Below are 13,455 nucleotides of genomic sequence, written 5' to 3'. Positions count from 1 at the left end.
TGGCAATGGCCCTATTAAGCCAGGAGGACTTCCCAGCCCTCCTGCTACCTTTCCTCTTTGCAGGAACAATTTTCTTTTGTGCTTCAAATATTGTGTCCTTGAGCAATGACCATTCTTCGTGCACCCCATTTGCCTTCCCTTCCTGGTCCCTTATTGCCTCCTGTACTAATGCTGTGAGCTTGTCAAAGTCAGCATTCTTGAAGTCCAGGACTTCAATTCTGCTGGTTGATTTGTCGACCTTGTGGCAGACAGTGAACCTGATAATTTCATGGTCGCTGTTGCCCAAGTCCCTAAATTGTGAAATTTCTCAGTAGGGTATGAGGACTTGCTTAGTAAAATCTATTGTGAAGGGAACAGAGTCACTAGAAGTGAATCTAGAGCTGGTGTCAGCAGCAGTGGCAAAAAGTTCATCTGTATTTGTATGCATGCCATGGGGAGGTTCACCTGTGTGTAGCATGGTGAAATGAGGCTGAGAGTTCATCTGCAGTGTTAATGGAAAGCTGACCATTTTTTAGTAGCAAACTAAAATAAACTGCACAGCGCAAAATAACAAACAGGAAATCATTATTTTTGTCAGCTTATAACATGGCTGAATCTGAGTGAATTTCCCAGGGGACATGGAAAAATACCTCCTTGATCCCAGACAATAAGACTGTCAAATTCAGAGGTAATCTCTGGATGGAAGTCACAGTCACTCACTGTATAATATGGACATAATACAATGTGACATCTATTAAAACTACAATTACACAATATTATTTCCAAACACAATTTATATTGTATCAAAGTCTTCAATAAGTGTGTGTCTATGAATCTTGGTTATAATCTTTTCCAACAGCAAGGTTAACCTCTGAAGGGAGAGAAAGGGGTAAATAGAGAGAGATGGAGTGTATTTTCACTCCTGATCTACCCCTGCAACTTCCATCTCATCAACTTCATTTATATGGTTATATCACAGACTCCTAGCTTCAAGAATCTGGGGATCTAGCCTCATATCTTCATTTAATTGTGACTGTGACTATCACTCAATATAATAAAGCTTTTTACTTGATTTTTTTTCAATGCAGCAAACGAGAAATTAGTATGAGGAAACTAGATAGTACCAAACTTCGACCACTGAAGTATGAGCAGATTCTTCGCATAGAGGAGCATGATTTTGCAATGAGACCTGGATTTGGAGGTAAGCAGTCCAAAATAGCATTATTGTGCTAGTTAATGATTTATTCTTATGGAGTTGGCTGTAGAATCCACACCCAGAAGGTTCATTTAGAAATGGAGTAAATGTAACTTTTTTCCTGCTGTGGGCTTAAACCAGGATGTAGATTCAGTCAAGAGATAATTTTTATATTTAGTGCTACATGGGAGGAGTTGTCCAAACTGCCTGCTTTCCACAACAAATTATTTTATAGATAGAATTGTATTGTCAGAACACTGCATTAATATGACCCCTGAAATCATACAGCCTAGTAGTAATTAGCAAATTACTGAAAGCCAGTTAGCAATTCCTGAATATGTTGCATGATGAAAGCAAAACTCTACCCCTGGATTTTCAGTTTATTGGTACACAGTTTCTCAGGTTACTGGGTTGTAGAATTATTATTTCGCTCTTTAATTATCTTATATGTGAATAAAAGTGGTACTGGACAGAAAGTTCATAATTTGGCTATCCTGTGGTAGGGGCAACATCTACTCCTGGCTGTCCCTTGGCATGTTTCTTTAGAGTTGGAGATGCATATAAGAATGACAGATTTTGGCTGTAAATCACAACAGTTAAAATGAGAAAGCTGCCGTGCTAAAAGGCTTTTCTGAACCTCTGAGTCTCTTGCTCTGTGCTCATGATCTGTGGAAATTGACTGGCCCGCTCCAGATTATAGCCTCATGCTGTCGTTCAGAAAGAAGAGGGAAGAACTGATCTCAGATGCGGTTAATCTGAGTGACCAAAGTGAAGATAGGGAGCAAACACTATACACATTCCTCCTTGCAGGGAGAGTTGATGCAGGTAGGCTGTGCTGATGGAGGCCTACAAGTGAGGGGCACTCAGGTATATATCGTAGTATGTCCTACAGGTTCCTGGGGCTCCTAGAGACTGCTGAGCACACCCAAGCACATGGGACCCCCTTGATTGGCTGCCCAGTGCAGGGAACCACACCTCCAACCCCCGTTTTCTCACAGCAGGCCCTTCCCCTAGCCCTGCCCGGAGGCTCTCAGCCTCCGGGCAAGTGCTCCCCCTTGCTAATTGCATATGTAGCAGTTTCCCGGCCTGCCCACACCCTGCCATGGCATCCCACTGTGCGTGCCCAAGCCCACATACCCAAGAGCTGCACCATGTCTTGCTTCTTGCCCTGTGCAACTCTTGATGGAGGCTGTCAGCTGGCTACAGTGGCTGCCATGTCTTGAGTGAAAGGCTGTGTTATATACACTGTTGTTTACATTGGTCCTTTTAAAAGGGCACGCTGGCCCTGTAAGGACAGGCCCCAAGCACGGAATATCTAGTACTGTCTTGGTCTGATACAAAAAACATCCTAAGGGGGTTGCTGGTCCTGGATAGAGTGATTGTAGGCAAGAGTCAGAAAAGCTGAGAAATGAGGTAAAGCTATAAAACACTCCCTTCCCTCTACAAAAAAGGGAGACCTGGAGGGAGTGCAGCATCGCTGTTGTTACCTGCTGGTTGGGTTCTTAGATGGAGCTTCCAACAGAGAAGGAGCATGGGACGGGCTTGCACAGAAGACGCCTGGAAAAGGGACAGGGTGAAGGCCTAAGTGGCAAACAGGCAAGTGAGCATAGGCAGCAGCCCAGAGAAGGCGGGGTAGGAAGTAGGCGCAGCTGGTGAATTCTGAGACAGGAGGGGCGGGTGGAGCGTCACACTGTGTCATCTAGTTTCAAATCTTTTTTGATTTTATTTTATGTATTCAATTTTTGTTTGTTTACAAAAACAGTGCTATAAAACATAACATGTCATTTTTTTATGTTTATCAAAACTAACCCCCCCCCGCCAGCTCCCCGGCTGCAAACTCCCAGTTCCTAGCTGGAGTGTAAACCTCCCCACTCCCTCAGCCCCCAGCCAGCTTCCCCCCTGCCCTGCAACCCCCCACCCTCTGCAAGCCCCACTTACCTCACAGACTCCAGGAGCAAAGTGAGCCTGATCCAAGCCTTGGGTGACTAAGAGCATCAGGCCCTGCCCGTTCCCTTCCCCTGCCGTCTCCATGCTGGTACCCCAGGGCCAGGAGTGGGAGGGGGTGAATGTGTGTCTGTGTCTGGGCAACGAGGGAGGGGGAAGGAGAGAGAGAGTGCATGTGTGTGTGCGTGTGTGTGTGTGGGAGGGGGTGTTTACAAGAGTAAGACTTTATTTTAAGCTGTTGTGCGATCACCTCTATGTGCACTACACACACATGTAAATCAGGACAAAAATATTCTATGAAATGCAATTAATGAATGTTGTAGATGTTCGATTTTTAGAGTATACTTTGGTATTTTTCTGGTTCTGACATGGCAAAACCCTTTGCTGAAAGGAGTACTTCTGAGTGGCGAAGGTGAGGGGTTAGGGGGCAGGACTTCTGGTCCCAAGATGGTGACCAGAGGGTGGGGCACCTGTCAAGGGGTGGGGCTACCCAAGCGGCCCTCAACAACTTGCTAAAACTCGGTAAATGGCCTGAAATAATTGCCCACCCCGGTGTAGGGGCTGAGGACTGCAAGCCATACAAGATTAAATTCTTTCCAAACATTAGGGTTTAACTTGTTCAGAAGAGCCTAAGCTAAGCTGGTAAAAGGGAGGAGGCACCACACGCAAGCAGGAACAGCTGGAGATGAGCCAGACTCAATTCACCAGTTCCCTGCACCTTGTGTGTTATCCACACCAGTGCAGAGTAAGTGCGAAGCACCACCGTTCTGAAGTGGTAATGTGTAATACCAAATCCCATTGCACTGGTATAAGTGATGGCACAAGGTGCAAGACAATGGTGGTAGATTGGTCCCAGTGCCTCTAGAAGCCCTGGTTGGTGAATTAGCTGGTGGAAGGGGTGATAGCCTAAATAAGTTAGAGATCAGTCTTGCTTCCTCCAATGAAGCTCTTCTGGAAGGCATGGAGTTTATAGAGCCCTGACCCTGACTGGTAGAGTCCTGCCAGCAGGATTGCCCACGCACCCTGCATAGCCTAACTACAGCAGTTACTGTAGGGGGAAGAGAGTGCTTACCTCTCCCCACTAGTGTACCTGGATAAGCCCAGCAATAATCTGGCTTTGGGACTGGAGAGAGACTTACAGCACGTTGGCTTTACACAGGCAGGAGATGTGTTTTCTTCAAGCTTAATAAATAATATTAAATAAATAATATTAAATAAATAATATGTGCTGTGATTCCTGGTGGAGTTGTATCTGCCACATGCTCTAGTGCTATGTCAAAGCATGATTTGTTCAGCGCAGTGGGATGCATTCACTAAGGGGAGAAAAAATATCACAACAAAATGATGGGCTCAGGAGCATGTATTTGAAAAGCAAGTGTTTTTTATGTGGAATTGTGACAAATTCTGTCCTTGGGGACACCAAGTGGGGCTTTTCAGGTGTAACAGCTTGGAGCTGGGCTCAGGGATTTTACTAGCTTGGCTCTGCTATGCTTCCCAGAGCAAGCACACACTCCTCTTAGGAGTCAGGTCTGGGAATGGGACTGCTGACTCTGGACTGTGTGCTACCCTGAACCCAGCATAAGGAATTCCTATACAGAGGAATTCTTCTCTACCTAGCTTAAATTCACTTTGTGCCAGACATGCAGAGTATATGAGGCAGACCAGGAAATTAAACACAGGCTTTCTTGTGCTTGTAAAAAAATATAAAACCAGAAGGCACACATGCTAATTTTGATTACTGGGTACTAAAGCGAGTTTCAAGTGGTGGTAGGAGACTTTTTTGTTTTGACTTGTAAACTGTGCAAATGTGTTTGGAGAAATCTTTGGGAAAATAAGTATAGAGGTCAAGAATGTCATTTTAACTATCACTGCCTTGCAGATACTATAATATAGCTGTAGCTGGTACTGGCAAAAGTAAATATGGCATTTGCTTACTTGGTTACTTCTTCTTTTCCACTTCTGAAAATGTGTCTGCAACTGTGGTGGTGAGTACACCAACTTTAAGCTGAATACGCCAAACACTGCTGTCACTTACATGGGTGTAAACTCCTATAACCAAAGATATTCCAGATGTGCTCAGGTTTAAGCACAAGTAATATACGGCCCTGACTTTTTGCAAAATGTAATTTAAAAATCAATTTGTGTCTTTATTCACTTATTAATAGATTTATTGCAAATGCAAGGCCCAGGAATACGTGTCAAAATGAAGGAAAAACAGCAGGCAATTAATATGCTGTTTCTTCTTATTGCTACGGAAATGCTAGAATGCCTGTATTTCATTGTAAAATTAGATTAAGTAAACCAAGCCCATAATGCGGTATTAGCTCTATTTGTATCCAAGCCCCTTTCATTATATTCACTGAAAGTTACATTGCACTTATCCCATTACATTGTTTGCCCTACTGGATTTTTGCCTTTGGTTTGGTTCCAGTTCACCGGGTTCTCACAGGTTGAGTTGCAGGTACTCTGCCGCTGTCATTGGCAGACACAGACAGGCCCTCAGGCTCAGTCTGCTGCAAAAGTAATATTGAAGGAAACCTTTGTTTGGGGCTGGTTGTGCTTTCAATATTTGCCTCAATCTACGCATGGCCAAAAGATCTCCCAGATATGGCTTTGGGAGCAAGTTATCAGGAGCTAGGCTACAGCGGGAATTAACAACACAATAAACTACTGTGCAGTAACTCCCCCAGTAGGGTTTTTTGCTTTGCAATAAATGCAAGGTAGCTCACCTCTCAGGGAAAGGGGGGTAAACTACCTTTGCATTGACCACTGATTATGAATGTGCACATGGAGTAGATGATGGACAGTTTCTGTGTCATGATGGACAGTTTCTGTGTCATTATGGACACAGAACCTGATGCCTTTACCTATCCAGATGTCCTCATTGCTTGTCTCTTTCCCAGCTACCATAATCCACCCAACTTCCCCTCTTCGTTCATCACCTTAATTTGCCCTACCAGGCCGCATCCAGATGAGGACAGAAGTGTGGTATGTGGTGCTGCAGACCCATCTGTGGTGCCACACATTGGACATGCCAAGGGACGTGCAGGTATTGAAACCCACACTGAAAAAAAAGTGGGGTGGTGCATGTGGTGGCAGCATGTGCTGCCGCAAACTGGCGCCATGGATGCAGCCCTGGGAGGTCCCTGGGAGCCCAGGTAAGGCTGCTGGGGCCATCACAGTTGCTGGCCATGGCCTCTCCTACCCCACCTGGGGTAACCTGCCATGCATCAGGGCGTGCATGGCACAAGCATTCTCTGGGGACAAGCAGCAGTGGCAGACCTTGTGCCACCGCTACTTGTCCCCAGGGAAACAAATGTCTACACTTGTCTGGATGCAGCTCCACTGTTAAAACAAATTAATCTGTAGTATGCCAGTGGCATAAAGTATGATTTCCAGAGAGGAAACCACTAGCTCCTGAGATGAATACCTCAAACTATATTGTTGCTCTATAGTTACATTGGTTTGTTCAGATGAAACTGAATTAGGTGAACCATTACTGCCTTTGCTGGGGACTTACTTCTGGAAGCAAAGGCAATATGAATGAGTAAGAAGAGATGTTCTGCCCACAGTCTCTCAACACAGGATTCTACGTCTGCTGAATTGTGGGAAGGTATCTGGCAGCCTGAGTAATTGTCATTGCCTTAAAACACAGCACCCCCCTGGAAAGAATGCCATCAAAGACCTGAAAACTTGGTGGGTTGAGATGCAGATAAGTTATTTGCACATTATACACCATGGTGCTGGTAAAAAAGAATCTAATGTGGACTTCAACAAAAGAAAAAATATATGGCATTACCAACCTCACACAGACTGGCCATGCTCGGTCCTAAAATTCAGGACCAAGAAGTGTGTCTACACAAGATGCTGTGTCACTCTAGCAATGAGCTGCAGTGACATAGCATTGCTGGGCAGGAACTGTGACACTAATGCTACTGCACAGTAGGGCTGGAAATGACCCGTGTGCTGCTGGGACTGTGCAGTAGTAACACAGTCTCTGCTAAAGCAAGTACTAAATGGCTATAATAACTGTGCAGTTGGGGGCACTTGTAGACATGCCCAAAGATCACTTTTTCTGAATCAGTGTAGGCCAGTTCATGTGCCAAAAATATTTCTTGTAGCCAGCTAAGTTCTGCCATCTCACTATGCAAACTAGAGCAAGATAGTCAGAACTGTGTTGAAGGAAGTGGTTGGAGATGGCTGTTCTTTGAATCCCTTTGAAATAATCTTCCTATGCATTATTTCTTAGCCATAATGCAGTGCAGTTCCAAGTCTTTTGAAAAATTGCACTCTCTTTCTTTACCATCCCCCTTGAGGACATGCTGGAGTTGGCCACACCAACCCTGCTCCCTCTCTTCACCTTTTTCACTTCCATTTTTTGTTTCTGTACAAGAGCCAGGTGCTCTATAGCTCCTGCTGCAGTGCCATGCTTTCCTGTGTCTTTTCCTCACTGACTCTACAGCTCATTTTAGTTTTGACCTCAGTTTCATAAAGGCTCTCTTCTTTTGTAACAAAAATGATCTTTTTAAAGCCTATATAATGAGTAATTCTTTATATTCATTGTGCCTTGGTTTTCCTCACTATATAATACCTCATCTCCCTTACTGAAGACTTTTGAGTCCTACAGATTAAAAGAACTATGTACAGCACTGATAGGTGACATGAACACATATAGTGGACGTCTTAGTGGACGTTTATCCTGGAGTGGAGTAATCTTATAGATGACCATTTGCACACTGCACAGGGATTATTTTATTTAGCTGTAGCAGGGCTGAAGTTTACAACATCTCTGTATGTCATCCAAGGAAGACCACAACAACATTAACATACTTTAAAAATGTTAAAGCTATAACGTACGTGCATAGTGCTATTTAGCTAGTAGAAATTGTTGATCTCTGTAGACAGGCAGCTTTAGGTAATTAGATGTAGCCTTTGTCTTGACTTCCTCAAAGAGGAGTTACCATGCCTGGTAGCTGGGTAACTTTCACTCTGCAACTAAACGAAAAGTAATTCACCATGTCTAGGGTAAGCAAGAGTCCAGCGGAAGTCCAGAGTAACACAAGGGTTCTAACAAGACATCTAACACCATTTTTTCCCCTGTCTGCACCATATCCCCCTACTGAAGATCTGAATAAAATATTTTCCCATTGTTACAAGAGATATCTTCCCACCTGCCTTCGAAGGTGACAGCTTTGGGATCCAAAGCAGGAAGCTGTCATTCAATGAGTGTTCCAAGACCTCTGTGCTTCCCTGGTCCATGACATCTTCCTTTACTCTGATAGTCCTTTAAAATCCATCCTGGGCTTTGGCTACTTATGTATTTTGAACAAGCAAGCATAGATAAGAATCCCTTTGCTGTCAGTCCTCCAGCTTCATTTGTCCCAGGGAAATGTAATACCGTTCTCAGAACTCTGCTGTCTCTTGTTACCTTATGCTTTTGAGCATCTCTTTTTCCACCAGTGCAGACTCACAGGCCTTTTTAGATTACAGATCTTGCCTCTTTTCTGGGCTTTTGCTAAGGTAACTGGAACCTTTTTATATACCTAATTCTTTCCCAGTATGCGCTCTTACCAAAGCTACAGTTTCTGGGACATGTATTTCCATGTGCTGGTCTGACACTGGGGACAACCCTTAAATCTGCAGTATACCTTGTTACAATTCAGTGCAGTTTGAAGAGGGCTCAGGTGCTAGCCAAGAGTGCCTTGGTTATATCTTGTATTGGACTTTGCTTCTTGCATGTTTCCTGGACCATCACAGCTACCACAACACTCCAATTATATCCAGACGGGCAGTTTGGCAGAATAGGCTATGTCTGACACTACATTCACAAGTAATAGATCTTGTGTATGTATGTGCATTCAGTAGTAATTTTCCCTTCCTTCTTAAATGTTTGGAACATTGTGGAAATTATATTGTATGACAGCTAAGGAATGAGTTCATTATCAGGCGGGAAAAGAACAAAACTTTTGGAATTCAAGAGCAGATTTTCTTAATTTCTCCATATATCCTGTGAGGATGAATGTGTAATACACTGTATGGTAAAAGGGACAACTAATACTCCTTAGAAATCCACAGAAAACCAGTCATTCCTGCCATGGAAAGGGTCACTGAAATGCTACTGAAAGTGCGAGGACCTACATTTAAAAAAAAAAAGGTTGTTACGTAACTTTGCGATGCAGCTTCTATCTTCTGCTCCAGCCATCTATGACAGTAAACTCAGCGCTCATGACAGAACTATTTGCTTTGTTTAAACCTTTTACATTCATAAAATAAAGAAAAGCAGATCCCATGGAGTAGAAGCAGTTTTGCATGAATGTGTAAATCCATCAGAAAAAACATATATATATATTGCTGAGGTGTAATTACCATGAAAATCTGCAGAACTCCCATTGTGAAAATCACTAATCCTCTAAAATAATGATTTGTAGCAATAGCCCAGCAGCCATTGAGGCTGCTTAATTTAATAACAAAATCCTTTCTCCTGTCCTCCAGTTCTGTCAAAAGGGGAAACAAAAAACATAGCTTTCCCTTTGCTATTTTTTTCCAAAATGAATGTGATGCTAGTGCCTGATTGTTTGCCACAGAGATTGAAGTTCTCAGTTCATTATCAGAGCTGTTAATAAACTGAGAACTCTATCTGCTGCATAGAAGAGGAAGGACAACATGCAGAAAGCTCCCAGTTCAGCAAGGAACTTAAACACATGACTACCTGTAAGCATGTGTTTCGCTGAAGTAACTAGGGCTACACTTGCCCTTAGAGCTAGTCAAAGGCTTATCTTCTTTGCCAGGTTAGGGTCAGAGTGAATGAAGGTGTCATCATCACTCCCTGTACTTTCTGGATCAAGGATTTGATGTACTCTAGCTCAGCACCAGGGAGGTGAGCAGGGGCTGGACAGTTCAAAGATGAGGTGATAATAATGAATTTACAGCTGTGTAGAAAAAACTGCTTGTTTAACATCCCCTGTAACTATGGTTGGAATGGAAGTTATTTCATCCAGCTTTTTCCCCAAATACAGAACAGAAACATTTATTGAATTCTTCTGCCTTTTCTGTGTTATTATTGGCAATTCTAGCATTTCCATCCAGTAAGGGATGAATTGCATTTTAGAATTCTATTTTTTCCTGATATGTTTAGTTATTTAGAGATATCCTAAATCTGCCAACCATAGATTCCTCCATGTGGCCTTTTGCTTCCCTTATCACTTTGATACAATTCCTTGCTTTGACTTATAGTCATCATTGGGCACAGCTACATGAGCTTGTTACTGTGGAGTTGACTCATTAGCTCTGCACTAAAGCATCACCATCTATTCAAATGGTGCTCTTAGACTACAGAAAGTTAATTAACTCTACTATAGGATAGTACTGCCCAACAGAAATACTACCCTATGGCAGGGTTATTTACTCCACAGCAACACATGTGGTAGAGAGTGATCAGGGCTGGCTCATGCATGAGGATGCTACAGTGTGGGTCTGCCTGTTGGCTAACCCCATACTGTGGCACTGTTGTGCTCCAGTCAGCTCAGCTGCAGCACATTAAGCCAGGTTGGGGCAGTCTCAGTTTGGCAGGCTGACCCCCCCGGACCTCCTGCCAGTTGAAGCTGTGCCACCCTGGCTCATTGTGCTGCAGTCCTGTGTGCATGTGTAAACACTGCACCCAGGAGCAATAAACTGCAGCTTGAAGTGTGCTGGAGTTTATTCAGGTGCACTAATATCACATGTAGATGCACCCACTGTCAACTTTCCCTTTATTCTACTTTTTGGTTTTTCAAAGTTATTTTTATAGCTTCTTTTACTTCCTATATAAGCTTTTTGGTTTTTTCCACCTCAACCACTGTGGTCTCTTTTTCTATTGTGGGATTGTGGATTTTGGGGCACCTCAGAAAATGTTCTTAAACGGTTCCCCATTTTCTTTTCTGTTTAAATTATTTGTCCAAGCTGACTTGGCTTATCATTACTTTCAGCTTTATGAAATTTGTCCCTTTCATGTGCAAAGTATGACTGGTTGGGACTATTTTGTTTGCACATAACAAATAGGATCGAGTCACAATCAACTGTACCTAATCTACCCTTTCATCAGCCTCTCTGATGTTCTCTAACAGCAGGGGCCAACTTTTTTTGGCAGGTGTGCACCAGATCAGCTCTGCACCCTCCCCAGTGCCACTCCAGCCCCTTACCCTGCCCAGTCTGCTTCTCTGCTTTTTGTTTCCTTCCCTGTGCTTCCTGCCCTGTCTTCTGTTCTGCTTTTTCCCTTCCTGATCTGCTGTGTGCCACACACAAGTGCCACAGGTTAGCCACCCTTGTTTTATAAGGTCTGTACTTGTCCCTCCAATCCTAGAAACTGTTTCCCAACACAACCACCCACTTGTACTTCATATGCAGGGAGTCTCTTCTAACTACAAGAAAAAAGAAAACACAGCATGTTCATTACAGGTCAGGATTATGATCCACTGCTGTCCATCATATTTTGAAACGTAAAACTGCACCTATCCCACTCAGAGCAGCAGGCAGAATGGAGAGCTTGCCTTGCAAAATACCTAGGTAGTAATTTGATACAGTATTTTATTGCTTATAAAATGTCAATAGCACTTAAATTAACATCTGTCCATCTTCTGTTGCCTCTCTGCTTACCACCAACCAGTGCCCCTACTGTCTATTCTGGTCTTATAATAGTATTTGAACAAGTTTTCCCAATATGAGTGTAAAGAACCCCAGAGCCACATCTATTGTCTCCCATAGTTCTTGCCGTTGGTAGCACCAGTGTAGCTGCACCAGTACTGGAAAACAGTCATTAGATTTCTTAAGAAACAGCTTGCCCTCAACCAGGGTTGTAAGAAGCTAACAGAAAGGTTGAGGGCTCAGAAGACCCTTTCTAAACAAAGACAATCTGAAATAAGGAAAATCCAACTTAAGGAAACTCAAGCTTAATTTGTGCTTTTAAAACATGAGGTCAAATTCTGGGAAATCACTAAGGCTGCACCAGTATACTGAAAAGCAGAACTTGTCCCACTGAATTTTTGTTCTGCTCTACCCTGGGATGGGCTCTTTAAACTATACAAAAAAGATCTGAACATTTCCAGCATTTTAAATACTTTTGTTAAAATGTCATGTTCCCCCTTCTCAAGAATGAAGATACGATCTTTCTCCTCTGATGGAACTTGTATTCTGCTGTCAGTTGATAGAGTACTACTTGGAGCTGGGCAAGAAAGACTTTTTGATCTGAAAATGAAATGTCATGCTAGAAGCTTTGATTTAAAATTAGCTTCTTTCTTCTACATGGGAGAGTGGGGGGGATTGTTCAAGAAAATGGAAAGTCCGTTTTTTCAGTGTTGGGTTTTCATTATTTTTTCAAAATCAGATGTTCCCAGTGGAAATGTCCGTTATGATTAAATAGCCAGTTTTAGTAAGAACAAGTTTCAAATGAAAAATGTTGATGTAACTAGATCCCATAGTGGACTGCACAGGAATAATAAGGAAGTTGAGTTACTGCATTTATAAGCAGAGAGCACAGCAGCATGTGCATAGCCCTGACTATGAGTGCTGTAATTAGAGTAGGGGGTGACTGGGATAGGTGAGCTGGTCACTGACTTGGTTATGGGGGAAAAGGGGGAACAGCTGCTGCTAGAGGATCTCACTGGCAGCATGGCAGCAACCAGAAGTTGCTGCTGCCCCTAAATGTGGCAGTTGCTCCAGGCACCTGGGAACATCATTATACTGCTGCTGACTACATAGTTCCTTGAACATGCATTGGAGGGAAAGATCTCATTTGACCTGAGCCTGCAGAGAGCTGCTGGTGGTTGCTTTGTAAATAAATGCAACATGAAAACGAGAGGCACAGTCTTATGACTGAAGGGGAACTGAATGCTGCATTAATTACAATTAAATTTTTTTTTGGTGCAAAAATCTTGTTGATCTAATAAAAGATATCATCTCTACTATGAGTCCTGATTGCATTAATTATGTTGCTCAGCCACCTTGTCCTTCTTGCCTAATTGCAGGAGCTATACTGGGGAGCATAGCTGAGTGCTTCCTTTGCTTGCTGATGGTTGTGCTGGGATGCTGTGTCCCGAGGCTCACTATAGTGCACCTTTCTAGAACTTGACAAAAACCAGGCTAGAATCAAAGCTTCTTCATGCTTGGTTCTCCCCAACAAGACACTAGAATAATCAGTGTAGTGCTTAAAGGAAATGCAGTAACTTTGCTTCTATGTTAGATAACTACAAAAAACTACCCTGCTGACTAGTTCTCAGTACTCCCAGCCTTTCAGCTCACTTTTTTACTTTGCATTTATGTTCACAGAAGATATTTACATGAGCTGTACAAGATCAAGTCCCGCT

The 13,455-nt window shown here is 43.1% G+C and overlaps 1 protein-coding gene across 1 annotated transcript in view; it reads left to right on the top strand.

Moving 5' to 3' along the window:
• GABRR3 (gamma-aminobutyric acid type A receptor subunit rho3) overlaps positions 1 to 13,455 on the top strand; it is a 42,764-nt gene that overhangs the window by 6,122 nt on the left and 23,187 nt on the right. Inside the window, exon 2 of the mRNA XM_090031613.1 lies at positions 1,068 to 1,180. Coding sequence (XP_089887739.1) covers positions 1,068 to 1,180 — 113 coding nt within the window. The remainder of the gene's footprint in view (positions 1 to 1,067; positions 1,181 to 13,455) is intronic.

The sequence above is a fragment of the Crocodylus siamensis genome, chromosome 1 (assembly GCF_052110815.1).
Source record: "Crocodylus siamensis isolate JL-2025a chromosome 1, ASM5211081v1, whole genome shotgun sequence".
Lineage (NCBI taxonomy): Eukaryota > Metazoa > Chordata > Crocodylia > Crocodylidae > Crocodylus > Crocodylus siamensis.
Note: the sequence above shows the minus strand (reverse complement) of the source record. Positions and strands in the feature narration are given on the sequence as shown.